The sequence below is a fragment of the Muntiacus reevesi genome, chromosome 9 (assembly GCF_963930625.1).
Source record: "Muntiacus reevesi chromosome 9, mMunRee1.1, whole genome shotgun sequence".
NCBI lineage: Eukaryota > Metazoa > Chordata > Mammalia > Artiodactyla > Cervidae > Muntiacus > Muntiacus reevesi.
The window spans coordinates 26,075,493-26,095,625 of NC_089257.1; the positions used below are offsets into that span (position 1 = coordinate 26,075,493).

General features: G+C 48.5%; 1 protein-coding gene across 11 annotated transcripts in view; it reads right to left on the reverse strand.

Annotated features, from left to right (window-relative positions):
- The window catches only part of CD44 (CD44 molecule (IN blood group)), an 89,511-nt gene extending 69,818 nt beyond the window's left edge, over positions 1-19,693 (reverse strand). For 2 of the 11 annotated variants that reach the window (XM_065944211.1, XM_065944210.1), the window contains exon 1: positions 19,166-19,397. In XM_065944211.1, the coding sequence (XP_065800283.1) occupies positions 19,166-19,232 (67 nt within the window). In that variant the 5' untranslated portion in view covers positions 19,233-19,397. Of the gene's footprint in view, positions 1-19,165; positions 19,412-19,609 lie in introns of those variants that run through there. The other 9 variants (XM_065944207.1, XM_065944206.1, XM_065944208.1 and 6 more) reach the window with 9 other exon arrangements.
- Positions 19,694-20,133: the final 440 nt, after the last annotated feature.

The following is a 20,133-nucleotide window of genomic DNA, read 5'->3' on the forward strand; positions in this document are numbered from 1 at the left end:
TAGATAATGGAGCTGAACACACTTCACACACATTTAAACACTCCAGGAGTGTAGTTTTTGAAAAGGGAAGACTGCCTTCTCCCTTGGGGGTCATCATCTCATAATTTACAGGAAGAGATGCTCTTCCAAGGTCGCAGTAATTCTTTTTAAATGCATCACTACAGACTCATGGTCTTCAGCAAAGTGCAGCTCCAGCAGCGCTGAGATGAGCTCGAATGATGAGTTTCTAATAATGAAGTGCTCAAGTGCGCAAAAGATGGACTATTTCTTGTAAATTATAACAGATTTAAGGTTATTCCCTGATATGCTTTTATTGGAGAGAGAAAAAGATAAAGTTATAGCTATCGTGATTGAGTATAAACCCAGACGATCCAAGTCTCCAACTGCAGTGTGTCCCCCGTGTGAACTCTTTGTCAGTGAGGTGTGTCTTCCCGGGAGAAGCGTGAGGGTGTGACTTAGAAAACACAAGAACTTGCCTTTTTTCTTTTGCCTACATAGAATTGTAGATCAAACTCTACCAGCTGTGTCGACTCCCTTAGAGCCTTATTGATTACAAGAGACATTGCTACCAATGCAATAGAATTCTTCTAATTGAAAGTGCTTCAGGGAAGACGAGGCCACCAACTCCTAACTCATTTGGGTGGATCACGACTGGTCTAACTCGAGCACTGTGGTCAGAGTTCTCCTTACCAGTGATCTGGTTAGTGTGGGTCTCATGGGGAATAACACCCCATTCTTTCAATGAGAAGTAAAGTGAAGTCGCTCAGTCATGTCCGACTCTTTGCGACTCCATGGACTGTAGCCCACCAGGCTCCTCCATCCATGGGATTTTCCAGGCAAGAGTACTGGAGTGGGTTGCCATTGCCTTCTCCAAGGGAAGTCAATTACGGACTTCCGGAAAAGCCATCCTTCCACTTTTTAAGAAGAGATACTTATGAATAAGTATTCCTTCTTCTGGTGGTAGACACTGCTTTTTGCTTTGTTTTCCATAGGACGTCTGGAACTGTGAAAGTCAATTTGGGACTATGAAGGAGGCTAACCTATAGGAAGACACTATGAGGGGCAGAGTGGGAAGCTGGAAGAAAACTGGGTCTTTGATAACATCATTGAGCTTCTGGAATCATCCTGTTTCCATACTTCTTGCTGTGCTAGATAACAATTTATGAGGGTTGATAATCTGTTACTTGCAGTGATAGCAGCTGACATGCACTGATGTGGGTATACCAAGAAATATGACAGATAGCACTTCCATGGGACTGACACATCATGGTTTGATGCATAGATGGGCTGTAGCTTTTGTTCAACCATGATAGCTGTAACTCCATCCTTATCTCTCCAACCCAAGAAAGCACACTGAACAAAAGGAAAAGGATGCCGTCATCATCACTGGGAAGGGGAATAACCTGAATCTGTTCTTGTTTAGAAGACACAGTTGTTTCTAACTGACCATCTGGATGGCTGGTGCCTATACTCTGCTAATTGATAAATACTATTAGCATTGTGCATGTGTGTGTATGCACACATCTGACTCTTTGTGATCTCATGGACTGTAGCCCTCCAGACTCCGCTGTCCATGGAATTTTCCAGGCAAGAATACTGGAATGGGTTGCAATTTCCTACTCCAGGGGATCTTCCTGACCTACGGATCAAACCTGCGTCTCCTGCATTGTCAAGCGGATTCTTTACCACTGGGTCACCTGGGAAGCCCAGCCTGTGCTTTTACCTGAAAGCATTCTAAGTGATGCTTCGTGGGGGGTTTTTTGTTTTTGTTTTTTCCTTACCACATCTATCTCACCTTCCTGATAGTGTCCACTCTGGTCATCTTCAAGTATTTACCACCAACAAAGAGATAAAAAAAGTGAGGCCTTTGTAGTCAAATAGTTGGATATCTGAATCCTAGGGCTCTTGCCTGCTCCTCCTGCCTGGACCCAGTCAATGCACCTGCATAGCTGCTGGAAGTCATCCTACAAACCACCCCCTAGGGATACATCAATCAGACCCTGGCCTCAAACTCTTGCCACCAAAGTGTTCAAAACAAGACCAAGAAACTTCCAATAAAATGGACCAAATTTGATCCTAACCAAAGGCTTAATGCTCAAGATAACCTACATAAATTATGAATTTTTCTCCCATGGAAAAATGATACTTTTTGTTTCCCAGAGTTTGGGTTCCTTCATTTCCCCAACATGTGCTTCTAAAAGTTTGAATCAACTTGGAGGTTCTCATGGTTCTCTTTCCAGCACTGTCTATTGCAGGGCAGGTTGGACAAACCTATTGCTTTCAGAATTTTGAGGAATAAAACCTTCTTTTTTGGCCCTCTTATTCAGAGGACCCTGTGTGAGGCAGCCAGAACAGGAGCTGCTGTGGCTACAGTTGTGATGAGGAGCTCTGACCCCACTTACCAAACTGTCCCCTGGACTTGAAAGCTGGTGGGAATGAGGTGTCCAACAGGTAGCCCCAACTCTGCCCCCTCCCCCCCCCGCAACATGGAGCTGCAGGAATCCTGCAAACACACTCACTGCTATTCATTGAGAAGTCTTCTCTGATGCTCCAAATCAGGCGCAGTCTCCCTGCTACATGCTCTCACAAGCTCCTGTACTTCTCCTTCTGAGCTCTGACCACAAGTGTAATTAAACAAGGGTGTAATGAGTTGTTTACGGCATATTCCCAGCTCAAGCATAAGTCCCATCACAGCAGCAACTGTGTGTCTCTTGTTTAAGGTTGTATTCCTAGTGCCTGGCATATATTGGTATTCAGTAAATGCATGTTGAGTAAACAAATGCACCGTTTGAAAACCACTGACTGCTCAGAGAGGACAGGTAAGAGCTAGGCCAGGTGATGCTGGGCCTTTTGGTTTCCAAAGGTTCATTGAGTCATAAAGGATCAAAACAAACTCCAAGTATGCATGCACAAGGAACTACACAGGAAACCAGATTCGAGAACAGTGACGGCCCCAGCAGAGTATAAACACCTGCACTATTTCCCACTGTGTCACAAATGCCCACACAAAGCCTAAAACCCAGGACTATTTTCTCTTCCTCTCTGTCCCTTCAAATCTCTGACCCTGGTCAGCTATGTGTCCTCCTGTCTAGTGCCCTTTCCTATCATCAAAGGATGAAATGGAAAGGGGACTGGATGGAGCGTCAGAAACCAGAGTTTTGACTCTAACCAGTTGTGTGACCTTGGGCAAGTCATGTGCAGTCTTCAAGATGGCCTTCCCATAGTCATCCAAAAGAAAGAGGTGGACTCTGTAATTTCCAGCACCTTCCCATCCTGCCATGCCATCATCATTGGCTTTGTGTCACCAGATCCTGAAAACTTCTCACTCAGGGCCCTTTCTCCTCTTCTCCCTCTTTGGATCCATAATTCAGCGCTGCTATAGGATGCAGCTCAGCCTTGCACCTTCTAAGCCCTAGCAAAGCATCTGAAAACCCTCCCTCATTTGCCTCCAGCACTTTTATTGAGTCACTGCACAGGGGTATTGTGACAGAACTTGGCAGGGCACCGCAATCCCCTGCAGGCTGGCTGTGTCTGCCCGCCTCCGGAAACAGCACGATCAAGAACTTGAGCACATACCAAGGGCCCCAGATAAGCGCTACCCTGGAGAGGAGGGCAGCATGTAGGAGACGGGTGAGCATTCCGAAGACTACAATTTCAATGACTGGGGTCAACCAGCAACAGGAGACAGAGATAAAGGTGAAAGTGACTTCAGGTAATAATAGAACCTTGTAGTTTCAACATCACATGTTTCTGCCTACCAGCACAAAACACTTTTCCACCAGCAGGTAAAGGTGGAGAGGTCTAGGGGAGGCAGAGGGATTATTACCCCCATGCCATTTCACACAGTATACTGAAACATTAGACAGATAAAGCCAGCAGCCCAGGGTCACACAATTAGGCTTTGACACACTGGGAATTAGAGCAGTGTCCTAATCTCACCCAGGGGCTATTTCCAGTAGACTCCTGATGGAGCCTTTGTTTATCCTTTGGTTCTACCTTATCTTACCTGCCCAGGCAGTGAGCTTGCTTTTTTCCCTTGGGGATGAACAGGGGGAAACTGGAGCAGCTCAGAGTGGGCTGACCAGCCTGAGTTCAGAACCCAGCCTTCTTGACTTGGATGCTCCAGTGGGGCCAGCCTGTGGAATGCTACTACTGTTTGTATCTAAGAGGCAAGGAAGAGCCCCCCGTAGCAGCTGAGAATGCAGAGGCTCCAGGGCTGATAAAAGTTGTAATTAACATGCACATACAACCCTTTCATCTTCAAAGGCTTTAACTAACATGAGTTAGCTATCATCCCCATGGCTGAGGAATCATTTTTGTCTTCTCAGTTTACAGATGAAGAAGTTGATGCGAGAAGCTACCCTTGGCCATGAGGTCTGGCCCTTGTTCAAACAGAGGAGATTCCTGGCTCCAAGCACCTTACTTCACTAGAGTTGATGGGAAAACAGAATGTGAATGAATCAGAAGAGAGGGCTCAGGGGATCAAACTGCTCCGGGAAAGAGGCTGCATTTATACCACCCTGGAAGGAGACTGAGTCTATGGTATGGCTATTTAACGAGATTAAGTGGGCTAAACTCCCAGCGTTACACACACTATCAGAAAGGTACACTAGAAAAGCCTGCCGCTCTGTTGTGGTGATGTCTGTGTGATCCAGGAGGTCAAATCCTCCATACTGTGCCCATAACAGACATCCTTAATTGACCTCAGCACTCTCTGTGGGCTTCCCCAGTGGCACTAGTGGTAAAGAACCCACCTGTCAATGCAGGAGACATAAGAGACATGGGTTCGATCGCTGTGCCGCGAAGGTGAAGAGTCTGCCTACAATGCAGGAGACCCAGGTTCGATCCCTGGGTCGGGAAAATCCCCTGGAGAAGGAAATGGCAACCCACTCCAGGATCCTTGCTGAGGAAATCCCATGGATGAAGGAGCCTGGCGGGCTACAGTCCGTGGGGTCGCAAGAGTCAGGCACGACTTAGCGACTGAACCACCACCACCAATATTCTTGCCTGGAAAATTCCATGGAAAGAGAAGCCTGGAGGACTGCAGTCCATAGAGTTGCAAATAGAGTCGGACATGACTGAAGCAACTTAGCATGCACGCATGCAATCTTTGCAGCTGAGCCAAGGTCTGGCTTCTTAGCACAGCCTCTCAAGCAGCCTCGAGTAATCAATGGGAAACAACAGAAGAGCTGAAATCTGTTTACTATTGCTGCCCTGCCGTAGAGCCTGTTTGCGATTCTCTTAAACTGCCAAAAGTTGCCAAATTTTTATCTCAACCAAGGTTGGAACTGACCTTTTTCTGAACTCTGTCGAGCACTCTCTAAAAAGGGTGTCATGAGAACTTCTAAGTCTCTGGAATGGAATCTCATATATGGTGCCACTTGATCATTTGAAGTCTGTCCAACCTCATCCTTCACTGTTCTTCAACATGGTGTCTCTTATTTAAAGTTCACAGAGCCTCTTACTGACCCCAATCAAGTCATACTTATTTGCCCAACTTTAAATTTTCAATTCATTCTTTATGCTTCCCTAAGTCGCTCTCCTTTCTCTGTTCATCTTCTTGAAGTGAAGTGAAGTGAAATCGCTCAGTCGTGTCCGACTCTTTGCAACCCCGTGGACTGTAGGCCCCCAGGCTCCTCTGTCCATGGGATTTCCCAGGCAAGAATACTGGAGTGGGTTGCCATTTCCTTCTCCAGGGATCTTCCCAACCCAGGGATTGAACCCAGGTCTCTCACATTGCAGGCAGATGCTTTAACCTCTGAGCCTCACGCTCAATTCATCCTCAAATTTTACTGCTTTCATGAAACCATCCTACACAACTGCCACACACAGAAATGTCTGCTTTTTTATATACTTTCTTCATTTGTTTAGTTCTTCTTTCACCAAACAGTAAATTCTCTGAGGACAGACACTAGACCTACTTCCCTCACTTCTTTCCACAAAGCCAATCACATAATAGTTTTAGTGCATTTATTGAATCGGTGGGTTTATCCCCATTTTACACCCAGAGAAACAGAGGCAACTAATAAAGGAAGAACCTTGCCCACAGTCATCCTGTAACTAAGATGGAAAAATGCTGAGCCTCCGCTGGCCACATGTGGTTCTCACTTCTCCTTGAAGGCAGTGTCTGGGGGATTGACTGGAGATACAGATGACTGGACCATACGCAGCAATTACCGCGAGCAATGCCAATAACAGAACTGAATCCATTCATAAGTATTTCAACTTCTGGTCAGTGGATTCTAGATGGAGATGAAACAGGGCACACCCAGGATGCACTGTGATCTGACAAGGGTTTTCAGTGACCGACAGACGGTCAGAATCCCAAAAGAGCATTTAGTCTCTGACTTACCACCTTGAAGTGACAGCTTAGTTGCTCAGTCATGTCTGACTCTTTGAGACCCCACAGACAAGCTTGCCAGGCTCCATGGAATTCTCCATGCAAGAATACTGGAGCAGGCTGCCATTTCCTTCTCTAGGGGATCTTCCCGACCCAGGGATCGAACCCAGGTCTCCTGCATTGCAGGCAGATTCTTTACCATCTGAGACACCAGGAAAACCCAACTTATTACCTGGACAAACTCCTAAGTACTGTAGTCTTTCTAACTTCCTTTCCCACTTCCTGCCCTCACTGAGCAGGAAGTTTCTCTGGTTCCACAGAAAAGAAATAAATATCTTAGTAGGAGTCTGGAAGTTTCTCCATAGAAGCAGCAATTCACCATCTCAAAAGACTACTTGTGCCACCTTAGTTATATATATACTCCTTTGTTTTGTTTTCAGATTCCCGTGGCCATCCTAGTTCTTTTCCCTAGGATGCTACAGCTCATCCTCTAAGCACTGTTTTGGCTGAATATTGTGGTTCATTTTGCACCAACATGTTACAGGGATCCCTTAAGGAAAGCTGAGAAATCCAATGTTCATGGAGCTTTGAGAGTGAAGGACACAATCTTTTCTGTTCTTCAGGGGTTGACTTCTCTAGCCTCTTGAAGCAATGTTTGTTCAAAAAATATTGCATCTGGAAGTGAAGTGGAAGTCGCTCAGTCATGTCCGATTCTTTGAGACCCCATGGACTATACAGTTCATGGAATTCTCCAGGCCAGAACACCAGAGTAGTTAACCGTTTCCTTCTCCAAGGAATCTTCCCAACCCAGGGACTGAACCCAGGTCTCCTGCATTGCAGGTGGGTTCTTTACCAGCTGAGCCACAAAGGAAGCCCTATTGCATCTGGATCCTGTGGCTAATCCCAGGACTGGCTTTGGGCAGTTTTAGCTGTGGGACTGACACCTGTTGCTAACTTCTCTGGCTTAGACTTCATCTGCTCACCTGCAAGTGGTCAGAAGGATCTGGCGGAGTCCTCGGAGCAGAGCACCTTGGCCCAGGAGTCCATCCGGCCAATTGGCACTTAGAGTATAACTCGATCCATAGGCTTGTTTCTGGTGTGGGTTAATCATTCACTTCTGATATTTAATACAAACCAGGCATCATTCTTGTGTGTTGGGGGGCAGTCAGAGGGGGGAGGGACTGCACCATAGTTTGTTATTCCTTGCATTAACGTTTATGAGGCTTAGGTGTTCATGGGCCTGCAGAATGGTGGGTTTACAGAATGTGAGGCTGGGAAAGGACTGCACAAACCAACTAAAATCCTGCTGTCTCATCTGACACACGGAAAACTGGAGGCAAATTGGAGTAAAATGACTGGCTTTGCATCACAGTGTGAATCAGTTACAGAGAGGCGCTAAAGAATTATAGTCATCTCTATACTTGAGGCACCTTCTGAGTGCTAGACCCGAGCTCCAGACACTAGGTGCTGAGCACTGTTCTAGACACTTAATGTGTGCAAGCAGTGGGGCTCATGCTGCTCTAATGGGCCCAGGAGGAGAATCAACTTGTTTCACAGCCCTTCTTCCTTCCACACAGCCCTCCTCCAAAGCCAACCTTCTCATTCCCATCCCACCACATGGAACAGCTGGTTCGGTACAGAAGGTCTTTAAACCGTTGAAAGAAAGAACTCCTCCCTTTTTTCCTTTTAACATAGTGACCAAAAAGCCCACCTCTTTTCTCTGAGCGTCACCGGAACACGATTTTGAGGCTTAGGTTCCGTGTACATGAGGTCAGATTTGGCAGTGCTGGGGCTGAGAGGCAGACAGACCTCTAGAAAATTAAGATCCTTGGTCTACTGGACAAAACCCAGTGAGCTCTAAACATCTCCTGCCTTGCCTGATACATCAAACTCAAAGAAAGACACACTCAAATTAGAAAGAATGCAGAGTAGAGTGATGTCAAAGAGATGTGAGTATAGGAAGCATGAGGGAAAAAAACAACAGGTTTCTATAGATCAGAAAGATTTAAAAAGATGAAAAAACATTAGCCAGAACCTATGAAAATCTCAAAAGGTAAATGATAAAGATGGCTTTGCTAGCCAAATCTAGAACTTTCATTCATTCAGTCCAACATTTATTGAACATCTACTATAATTGAGAAACTGACAGATGGGAACCTCAAGGATACAAAATTGTACATAATGTACATAAAACATAAGCTTTTCACTAAGGAGCTTATAGACTCACCTGTGAAAGAGAACAGAGACCATAAGACAGCTCAGCAGCATCCTTTGAATTTGTTAGATAGAAATACGCTTGTGGGGTTTCATGAATTATCAGGGAGAAACAACTAGTAGACAAAAGGGCAAAGCAAAAGTCACTTAAGGAAGTCTAGAGCAAAGGTCTCCAACCCCTGGGCCATGGACCAGTTTCGGTCTGCAGCCTGTTAGGAACTGGGCTGCGCAGGAGATGAGCAGTGGGTGAAACTAAAACCATCTCCCCGCCCTATCCATGGAAAACTTGCCGTCCATGAGACTGGCTCCTGGTGCCAAAAAGGTTGGGGACTGCTGGTCTAGAGGGATGAATCTGACCTCTAAGGCTGACCTTGGGAAGATAACTAGTTCCATCACAGAGAATCCACTACAAAGGTGAAGTTCTGGGCAGGAGATTTCTATGGCAGTATTACTTGTCTCCCCAAACTCTGCTTTATGTCTATGTGACCAGCTTTCTTGTGGGTACCTATACCCTTGTCCTCCCCTTGTAGGAAAGTGTGGCCCTGAAACTCACTGGTGGCTGAGGGGCTGATGTCAGCTGGTCTGCTACAGACTGTAAGATGATGCTCAGCTCTGTTGGAATCTGATTCATGAACTGGACACATGCAACAAGGGCAACATTTCTAACTGGCATAGGTATTTACACCATTTGATACTTTTGGAGCCAGGGGCCTGGCTAGAAATGATCTTCCAAGCCAGAGGCAAGAGACCATGTCTGAGGTGCATGGAATTGTTCCTTTCTCCCTGGCATCTCAGGTTCCATAATGGTGAACACCTGTGAAGAGGCCTTATCCTCCCCACTCTAATATCTTGGTGGGTTCTCAGACAGCAAGTAGAAGATACTGCCTGCATCCACTACTGATGGGTGGTTTCTTCTAGAAGGCACTGCAGACCTACTCAAGTGCAGAAAGATGTACTGAAATTGAAACAGATGGGGCTTTGTGATGAGTCGCTGCTCCCAGGACAAACGCCCAGCTGCCTACCTGCAGGCTGAGTCGGAAGTCTCCAGGGGCCTTTGCTTCCTCCCTTCCGGGAGGGCACCCAGAAGAAATGCTCCCTGCCCTCTCCCATGCAAAGGTCACCTCCTGGGCCAAACAGTAGCCAAGCAACAGGTTTGCACTGGAGCCAGGAAGACAGGCAGAAATAAATGTCTAGTTTTGGCCCAATTTCATGTGCTCAGGGTGAGCATAGCCTGCTGCCTGACACTCTTCACTCTCAGAGTCTATCCTTCCGTCTTCAATTCTAGCTGGTAGAGAGAAGGTCCTGGCATTAAGGACCCTTAAGCTTAGGGCAAACATTTTTACTGCTGTTTGATTGGCTCCTTTCCCAACTTTATCCTGTCATGAGCCAGGGTCCTGGATGATGGAGCCACCAGTCAGCAACCTTCATCCACCATCCAGGGGACAAGTACTGAAGTGATACTGGATAAATGACTAAATTCACCACCCCCTTGAATCCTACTCCTTCCTTAACTCCCCCCACCCCGCATCCCGTATGGAAGTGAGCAGAACTTCTATCATTGGAATGAATGAGCCACACAGAGTAGGAATGGGAAGATGTTTCCATGACAACATCTTTCCCCTTCATATTTGCAGCTCCAGCCCCCTCCTCTGACATCATGCACAAAAAGGGAGAGCAAATCCAGCTCTGTGGATGTTATGATCCTGCCCGGCAGTGTACTAGCAGGTATGAAGACAACCAGCAAGCATACTAGCAGGTATCATCGTTTGGGTTTCTGGGCACCCTGATGTCTTGATATACTAAGGAAGGCAGAGCAATGCAGTCAGGAAGGACATGAACCCTGTAGCTCGACAACCTGGACTTGAAACCCAACTCTACTACTTACCAGCTCTGTGGCCTTGGGCAAGTTACTCAAATTCTCTATGCCTCTGTTTTCTCATATGTAAAAGAGAAATAGGAGCATGCCTTCCTAAGGTTAGTGCATGGATTAAACATGTTAGTAGAGGGAACAGGATGATGTCAGCATGTGGTCAGGACTCTGTGTTTGCTATTATTACTAACAGTAGTGACTGTATCTCCAATATATACAACTGACTGCAAAGAAATAAACGCAAAAGGTACAAGAGCGCTAACCCTCCAGAAAGGTTGAGGGTTAGAAGGATGAACTTTCAGGCACACAGCTCCAGGAGACTCACCATGACACCATGGCAAAGTCTGAAAATCACTGGTCTCTGTGAATTCTCTCTCTCCCCAGAATTTTGCAATTAATTTTCACTCTCAAAAGCTGAAGACTCGGGAAAGACTTTGGGGACCTGGGTTTTGCAAATTACCTCCTTGGTGACTCAGCCCCTCCCCACCCACCTGGGACATATCTGCCCACACTTGCTCTTAGGAGAGACTCTTGCCTCAAGAGGACACACCCAGGCAGCCAATGCACCCCCAAACTCAGGGAGATCTGGGTTTGTGAGGTTCTGGACCCCCCTGACACTCACCCCTCATCCTGCCCCCAAGTTTCACGGGGTGGATGAGCCCTGAGTAGGCAGGACCTGCCCCATTTGTGGTCAGCTTCACACGTGGCAAGCTCCATGGAGACAAAGCACCGCTGGCCTCCATATCAGATGTCAGGCTTTGCTAAAGACCTTTAGTAGCTGCAAGAGACCCACAGAAAAGGCAAGGATCTTCTGGGAAGTACTTCCACTTCTCTGCCAGCTGCTAACACCTTCCAGAAATTTCCAGAGGGGGGGGGGTTGGAAGGGAGAGTGTGGGTCTCTCACCCAAGAGCTCCAACGTCAGATTAGCATCTCCAAAATAAGCCAGAGTTCCAAGCGGGCCACTGCCCAGGAGTGTTTTATTTTGAGGTTTCAATGTGGGATTGGGTGTCATCATCCAGCCTAGCTCCCACTCCCTTCTTGGTCAAGAAGTGAGTCATCCTGTCCTTAGACAGACGTCCCCAGTCACGGCAAGCAGCCACCAAAGCCACAAACCGATGGGTGATCTCCCTACTCGGGCAGACCAAAAACGAGTCCTGTGGTGGGCAGTTGTCCAGCCAAGCACTCATCTCAGCCTTGTCCTGAAGGCAGTCCTCAGCACTGTTATCATATACAGATAAAGGCCTCTGCATCCTAGGTAGACTGTGCAGCATGTTTTCATATACTTGGATGTAGTAATTTCTATATTCTAAATATTCATTTCAGTTCAACAGTAACAGATAACAAATATGGGCCAGGACTGGGTTCTGAGACTACAAAAATGAATGTGATTCCATCCCTGATGTCAGGGGGACCCCCCCACAACACTGCAGAAGAGAGATAAGAAAAGATCTATCTGGTCTGGGGTTTTCTGCCAATGAGAAGTGTGAAAGTCATGAGCACCTCTTGGCCTCAGAAGATAAATATGCTTATTGATCTTAATTTCCCTGTGCATTTTTTAGGCTAATTAACTGGGGGCCTATGAGGACCAGATATCTCCTTGTCAGAGACGAGGCTGGCCACCATTGAGTGACACCAGGGATTCTCAGCTGGGGGTGACTTTATCACCACCCCCATTTGGCCATGTCTGGAGGCAGTTAGAACTGGACAGGGAACAACAGACTGGTTCCAAATAGGAAAAGGAGTACATCAAGGCTGTATATTGTCACCCTGCTTATTTAACTTATATGCAGAGTACATCATGAGAAATGCTGGGCTGGAAGAAGCACAAACTGGAATCAAGATTGCTGGGAGAAATATCAATAACCTCAGATACGCAGATGACACCACCCTTATGGCAGAGAGTGAAGAGGAACTAAAAAGCCTCTTGATGAAAGTGAAAGAGGAGAGTGAAAAAGTTAGCTTAAAACTTAACACTCAGAAAACTAAGATCATGGCATCTGGTCCCATCATCTCATGGGAAATAGATGGGGAGACAGTGGAAACAGTGTCAGACTTTATTTTTTGGGGCTCAAAAATCACTGCGGATGGTGATTGCAGCCATGAAACTAAAAGACGCTTACTCCTTGGAAGGAAAGTTACGACCAATTTAGATAGCATATTAAAAACCAGAGACATTACTTTGCCAACAAAGGTCTGTCTGGTCAAGGCTATGGTTTTTCCAGTGGTCATGTATGGATGTGAAGAAAGCTGAGCGCCAAAAAATTGATGCTTTTGAACTGTGCTATTGGAGAAGATGCTTGAGAGTCCCTTGGACTGCAAGGAGATCCAACTAGTCCATCCTAAAGGAGATCAGTTCTGGGTGTTCATTGGAAGGACTGATGCTGAAGCTTAAACTCCAATACTTTGGCCACCTCATGCGAAGAGTTGACTCATTAGAAAAGACCCTGATGCTGGGAGGGATTGAGGGCAGGAGGAGAAGGGGACAACAGAGGATGAGATGGTTGGATTGTATCACCGACTCGATGGGGATGAGTTTGAGTAAACTTCGGGAGTTTGTGATGGACAGGGAAGCCTGGCGTGCTGCGATTCATGGGGTCGCAAAGAGTCGGACACGACTGAGCAACTGAACTGAGCTGAACTGAACTGACTGGAGGCAATGTAGGCTGTCACACCTGGCCAGGGAGCAGGGGGAGGGGGGAAGGGAGGTGGTGGTGGCAGGCGTGCACTATCAGAATTTAGAGTGTGAATAAACCAGAGATGCACCGTCAGCTGTTATCCAGGAAACCCTCCACTCGACCACAAGTTACTCGAGAGCAAGGACTGTGCCCTGTTGACCATGAGCTCTCAAGACCTAATTGCTTGGTGCACCAAATAGGCAGCAGGTGCGTGAGCTTTTGCTGATATGTTGTCTGGTTAATGAACTTGCTCAAGAGTCGGTAAATGAACTGCTCAGTTGTGTCTGACTCTTTGCGACCTCGTGGACTGTAGCCTACCAGGCTCCTTCATACATGGGATTCTCCAGACAAGAATACTGGAGTGGGTTACCATTTCCTTCTCCAGGGGATCTTCCCAATCCAGGGATCTAACCCGGGTCTCCCGCATTAGAGGCAGATGCTTTAACCTCTGAGCCACCAGGGAAGCCCAAATGAACCGCAGGGAAACAGAAATACACACGGCCCGAGCTCATTTTCCCTTCTTGAGATGCTCAAATATTCTCTTGTGCACACGGCCCCCTCCTCTTCCCCATCACTGAGACCCCCAGCCCTCCTGGCTGTGCCTCAGCTCGGGAAGGCTGTCAGTCCTGTGGTCCGAGTTGGCCAGGCTGTCACTCCTTGGTACGGTGTTCCACATGGAGAACCTTAAGGTTCTCGGACAGAGTCCCGCATCTCTCACATTTAATTCCCCTGTGAAACCCAGTACAGTGTGGGACCCACAGAAGACACTTTATACAAGCTTAACGACCAACCAGCAATACCACATTATGGGTAGACACATGCGTTCAGATACTTACATGCCTATGGGCACACCCACCATGTATATGTCCACACCTAGCCAGCAAAAACCCAGTATGTCATTTTTCTTGGGGCTTCACATATTGGGATGATCAAGAAAGAGAGAGCAGAGGGGCACAAATGTTCCTCTCCAAAGTATAAATTTTCTGAACCAGACAGTAATTTAATTGGATAGTAATTTAATTAGGCTGATTCATGAGCTGTAGAGATGTGATTTTCACTTATGCAAAAATTCATGCCAGTTTCTGACTTCCAGTCACACAAAGTCATGCAACTTATTTGTAGAAAAAAATCTGTATTAAGTCAAAATATACACTGGACTTCAACTGGTAGAATATATGCATGTTTGAAATTCTGACCCTCCTGGAAAATCCAGAGTTCCCAACCGCTGTGTCCATGCCAAGCCAGAGCCCACAACCACACACTTAAGAAAACACCCCTTCTTTACTCTGGCAGATTGGGCTGGCTTCCCAAATCCTTGCTGGGCAGCTTCGAGGGAGCACACTTTTTAAGAAAAATATCAACGTGCTAAGGGATTAAGAGTGGCGGTCCAATTTAAGGTTGGAGGCATCAGCCTCCCCCGGCGAGTCTAGAGAACACTGGTGTGTTTCCCACTGAAGCAAAGACACAGAGGAAATTGAGTCATCAGCATTGGCTCTGCAACTCCTCAGACGTGCTCTCTGAAGCAGAAAAGATCCCCTTTGAGAACTCCACTTGGTGGCGGGATTTGCCACCTGCTTCAGTTCATTCTTTCACAAGACCCACTTCCCTTTCAGTCTCTGGGTGGAGTCAACTAAATAGGTGCGGGGAAACACAGGGGTAAGCCTGTAACTCAGCCCCATCCCAGCCAGCATGGGTGGCCAGGGGGAGGCTCGGTCCCTCCCACAACCTCCTCTTCATCAGGGACTCCCCACCTGGAACCGTCTGACAGTCAAGGCCAAACTGAAATCTCACTTGAGTGGCCACGTGTCACCTCGCACCCCACACTGACTTTCCATTCAAGATCCTTGCCTTTTCTAGAGAACCTTTTTGGCCCATCACCGGGGGCCTCAACACTCCCCCTCACTGGGGCACACACAACCTGCTAAACGCTGAGGGTTTTCACTGAGCATGTAACAAGGGGGCTTCCTGGGTCATTGCACCTAGAATGCTTGCAGGGTCAGAGCCTCTGCAAGACCCCCCGCCTTTTTTTTTCCATTTCCAGGCAGAAAGCCTTGCCCTGACTTGTCTCTTAGACAAGGAACAGCCTCTCCCTTTTTTCCAAGCCTGCAAATGAGAGCATGTCTAGAAGGGCAGCTGGACTCTGATAAGGGAATTGACTTATTTTAGTAACAAATAGCTAGGTTGGCATCTCTCGACAGCTGTGGCCAGGACTGGAAAAGAGACAGGCCAGGGCAGAGCAGGGCAGCTAAGAGCTCTCAGCCTGCTGGGGAAGAGGAAAGCCACTCATCACAGGCTTCACGTTTGCTGGCCTCACATAATTTCCAGAGTCCTCCAGAGGCAAATAATGAATCAAAGGAACACAGGCACTGGACTCTAACACAGAGGATGTGAGACATCAGAGGACCCCAACTCCATCACTCATAGTAGCTGTGTGTCTTCAGGCAAGTTATTCCATCTCCCTGAGCCTCTCAACTTCTTTATCTAGAAAATGGAATGAAAAGATTGCTAAACATACACAGGGCTGTTTTGAAGCTTATATAGGATAACCTGTTCAAAGCCCATGGCTGAATGCCTCCTATGAAGTTGTGTGCGTGTGTGTTCAGTTGTGTCTGACTCTTTGTGACCCCATGAACTGTGAAGCCGTCCAGGCTCCTCTGTCCATGGGGTTTTCCAGGCAAGCATACTGGAGTGGGTTGTCATTTCCTCCTCCAGGGGATCTTTCTGAGCCAAGGATCGAACCCACATCTTCCTACATCTCCTGCCTTGCAGGCAGATTCTTTACCACTGAGCCACCAGGGTCAGTGCTTGGTAAATGGTAGTTCCTGCAGATTTAGGACCCTATTTCGTAGAGGAACCGAGTGTCAGGCTTTTAAAGCCAGGATGCTGCTAAGTGAGAGGGATCCAGCAACACTCCAGGAGACACTGGACAGTACAGAGCGTCTACCCCAAAGCAGCCACTTTGCTTGATAAGGAGAAATTTATCATCTTTATTCTTACATTAAACCCAAACTGGATATATTGTGGAGGAAAATATAAAATTGTATTGAGCATTTAAGACAGTAATTTAAGGTGTGAAACAAACGTTGCTACCTCTGTAGACCACACATTCTCCACCCACTGTAAGTAGTGGAAGTGGGGCTCAGTCCTGGAGGATCAACGTATTTCAGAGACCTGAGGTTTGGAAAGCATCCTGTGCTAACACTCAGCCTGAGAGAGGGGAAGTCACCTTTCTCTCTCTGGGGATCTGTTTCCTCCTCGGGGGAAAAAAAAAGGGTTTTTCTAAATGATCCTTGGAGTCCCCATCTCGAAGTCTACAATAGTGAGTCAAGAAATATTTCTTGAATGAATGGAAAGGGATCTGTCATAAACTAAGAATTTCACGCTGCCCAGCAGCCTCTCCAAATTGCGTGGGCCAGTTTGGAAAAAGAAGGGAAACTTTTTCTACTGGCAGCAAGACTCAAACACACCTACTTGGCACTATGCCTTTGCAGGAAGGAAGATGTCCATTGTGTATTTGGGGAACGACTGAATTAATTGATGCTAACCAACCTCAGTGGGAATGGAGGTTTGCTTTGTTGCTGCTTCCCCTGGGAAAACACAGTCAAAAGTCTAACTCCCAGAAAGAGGGGTCTCTAGTGCTCAGAGGGATCAGAAGGGTGCCAGTCACCCCCAAAGCCCCAGAGTTCTCAGATGCACCCCTCTTTCTAAACACCAGGGACACAATTCTTTAGCAAGGACCCCCTCACCCACAGAGGAAAGGAGGCAGACAGGTACAGAGGGCTCCCTTCACTGCCTTTTACCCAGGGCCACTTTCTTCCTTCCATGGGTGAAAGCTAGTTCAAGGTATCTGTTCTCCAACTTAAGAGAGTTTGGGTCCAATGCTGCGTAACTGCATTTGGCCCTGTCTCTACTTCTTGCTTTTCAGTATGAAGATCAGACCCTTTCTTCCTCCCCAAAGCCTTGCCACTTGCCAGAATGTCCACACTGTCCTCTGGAGCCCACCGCTTCGCTGGTGGGGCACCAGGTGAGTCTCCCCGCCTCCTCTTTGTCCTTCCTCTCTCTGCCTGCCCAGCCCGAGCCCACTGCTAAGTCACATCTCCTTTCCAAGTCTCAGTTCCTTCCAAACAGCTTCACAAGCACATGAAAGCCTGTGCCCAGGCAGTTATTGCTACCGGCATTTTTTGCGCTTCCTCCAAATGACGCTGCCCAAAGGGACCACGGAAACCCAGAGCACGACAAGGCTGCCCATCTGGAGGGAAGGGGGGAACTTAAAGGGTCAGGACAGTGCCAAATATCGGGGGATGGGGCCCTTTAGAAGAATTTGGGCTACAGGATGGAAGGAATCAGCAGTCAGAATCCTCAGAAGCAAAGCAGAAGATGCCCTGGGGAGGTAACATATAAATAGACTTCCCTATAGGCCAGGGAGACACCAGCCTGGCTCAAGTTCTTCCCTGAGGCCAGGCTCACAGCTCTCCTGGAAATCTTCCCCTACTCTCTCCCATCCCAAGTCTTGCTGCCTTTCAAGAGTTCCTTGGCGCTCCAGTTCCCTTTGAAAGCCTCCTCTAAAGCCTCTGGTCCACCATCTCCTTCTGTAAAACCTTTCTGAGTTTGTCCATGTCATACATACAGCTTAACCAGTGCTAACTAAGCAACAGGCAAAGAAGCCTGGTTCACAGGACCAGCAGTCTTCCGACTGTGTGAACACAGGCAAGCCACTTAACCTCTCTGAGCTTCAGTTTGTTGCCCTCCTGTAAAGCAGGGCTAACGACAGGACACTTTTCAGCGGGCCATCGTTGCGGGTAAAACGAGATAACACTTGTAAAGAATTTAGCACAGTGCCTGGTCCAGCCCAAATGTATAATAAATGGGGGCTGGTGCTGTCATTCTGATTACTGTTAATTATTGTTATTAATTACTATTTTTCAGATTCAGGAATCTAAATCCTAGACCCTCACTTATCCTCAGTCTAAAGTATCCCGGTAGGACTGTGTCTGTTAACTTTCCTGGTACCCCCAGAGCTGGGTTTAATAAACACTTGCTGAGTAGAATTAACCATAGGTTGAGCTGTCTTAATGACCCAGCTGGCACTTCTTAAAAGAAAAATTAATTTTGCTAGCGATAAGCAAATCAGCCATGTAATTATCTGTACATATAAAGACAAAGAAAAGGAATGCTTGGAGTTCAGCCCCGCCAGAATACCTCACACGCAGCCACCCCCTCGACAGCCCTTGAGAGGTACAGACCCTGTGGAGCTGGGATACCGGCTCCCGGATCCCTGATGCCACCCAGGAGCCTGCTCCCCTGTCCTGCTCCGAGGCTGCCAGGCACCAATCGGGAGCCGCATGACCGTCTGGATTTCCCCTAACTGATTGGCAGCCTGCGGGAGGCTGCCAGGATGGAGCAGCTGGCCGAGTCACTGCCTCCCCTACTCACACTCCCTGCCCCAGGCTGGCACCTCGTGGCGACCCAGAACCTTGACGCAGAGAAGGTTCAAGTTCCCACAAGCGTTAAGATTGTTAGTGACTTGAGCCAACTGTAAGAGCTTTGGACCCTAGGTGAAATGGGGGAGCCACAGGAACTCAGGATCCCTTTCTGGGAAGCTCGCTGCCACCAAATCTCACACATGGCAACAGTGCCCATCTCTATGGCCACCTCGCCAACTCCCAGTCCCTACCCCGGCCCCGGGCCCTGCCCTGCGCAGCCTGGCTTCAAGCGCCCTTGGGCACAGGAGCCTGTTAATCCAGACACAGGCTGCGCGCACCCAGGAGCACAGTTCCTTTCTGCCTTGAGCTCCAGCGGCTCCAACCACCCCACCCCAAACCGCGCGCCAGCAGCCTGCTGCCCAGCAAACTTTTCTGCGCTCTTTCTCTTTGCCGGTCCACAAAACGGTGCTTCCCACCGACAGGCTCTCCAAGAGCTTAGCGCAAATCCTCGCCCGGTCGTCCTTCGCCAAATCCCAGCCGCTCGCCGCCCGCTTGACCCCGACCCCCTAGGGCCAACGGAGCCCGCGCGGCCGCCTGCCGGCTGGGTCCGGACCACTCCCTCCCGTCCGGGCGGGCACTCACCGATCTGCGCCAGGCTCAGCTGCACGAGGCAGAGTCCCCACGCTGCGCGCCACCAAAACGTGTCCATGGCGTCGGAGCGACCGACAGAGCGAGCGGAGTGGAGCCGGAGGGGCCGGGCGCTGGGCGGGGGCCGGCGGAGCACGGGGCAAGCAGGGCGCCCGAACCTGTCGGAGGCTGGGGTCCGGCTGGCAATGAGGGCGCCTCGGAAGTTGGGTGCAGTTTTTATTCGAGGGTTGAGAGAGTGACCTAAGAGGGAGGGAGCGAGGGAGGACACACCCAAGCGAGGGGGCTGTGACTAAGCAGCCGGCAGAAGTTTAAAGACGTACCAGCTCTCCTTAGCCCTGGCCCCTCCGCCCCCGCCCTGTTCCCTCCCGAGATAATAAAGCGGGGTGCCTGTGCGCGCACCCCGGAGAGTCGAGGGGTCCCCGTGCACCCAGGACGCACCGACTTTCCTCGCCTGGCGGCTGGGAGCGCAGCCTCTGGACGCAGGAGGGAATGACTGAGTCCTGAAACCTCGCCCCTTTGGGTTCAGCCTCTGGCCTCTCCCCTCCGCAAGAAAGTTTCTCTTTTGACTCAGGCTGGGGAACTCTTTGTGGGTTTCACAGGCAGCTGGATATTCTGGGAGAGGGGCTGGGACAGTGGAACTGTGGTTTTTCCCTGCCCATGGTCGGGAGCTTGCGATTCTTCCAGGGGAGGGAGGAAGAGCTCATCGACCTTCCCTTGAAAGAGAAGGGAGTTCATTAACACGCTTCGGGTGGACTTTTGATTCTTACCAGGACTCCTCGGGGAAAGCTAATGGTAGCCAGCCATGGGGCTGGTATTTGGCTCTACTGACCTGTGCATCATTTTCCGGTCCCAGGCTAGCACCTGGCTCCATCCATCCATTCCTCCTTGGCTTACTCACTCTCACTCATCCTCCCAAACACCCACAGATTCCTCTATCTACCCATTTTATCTTACATCTCTCC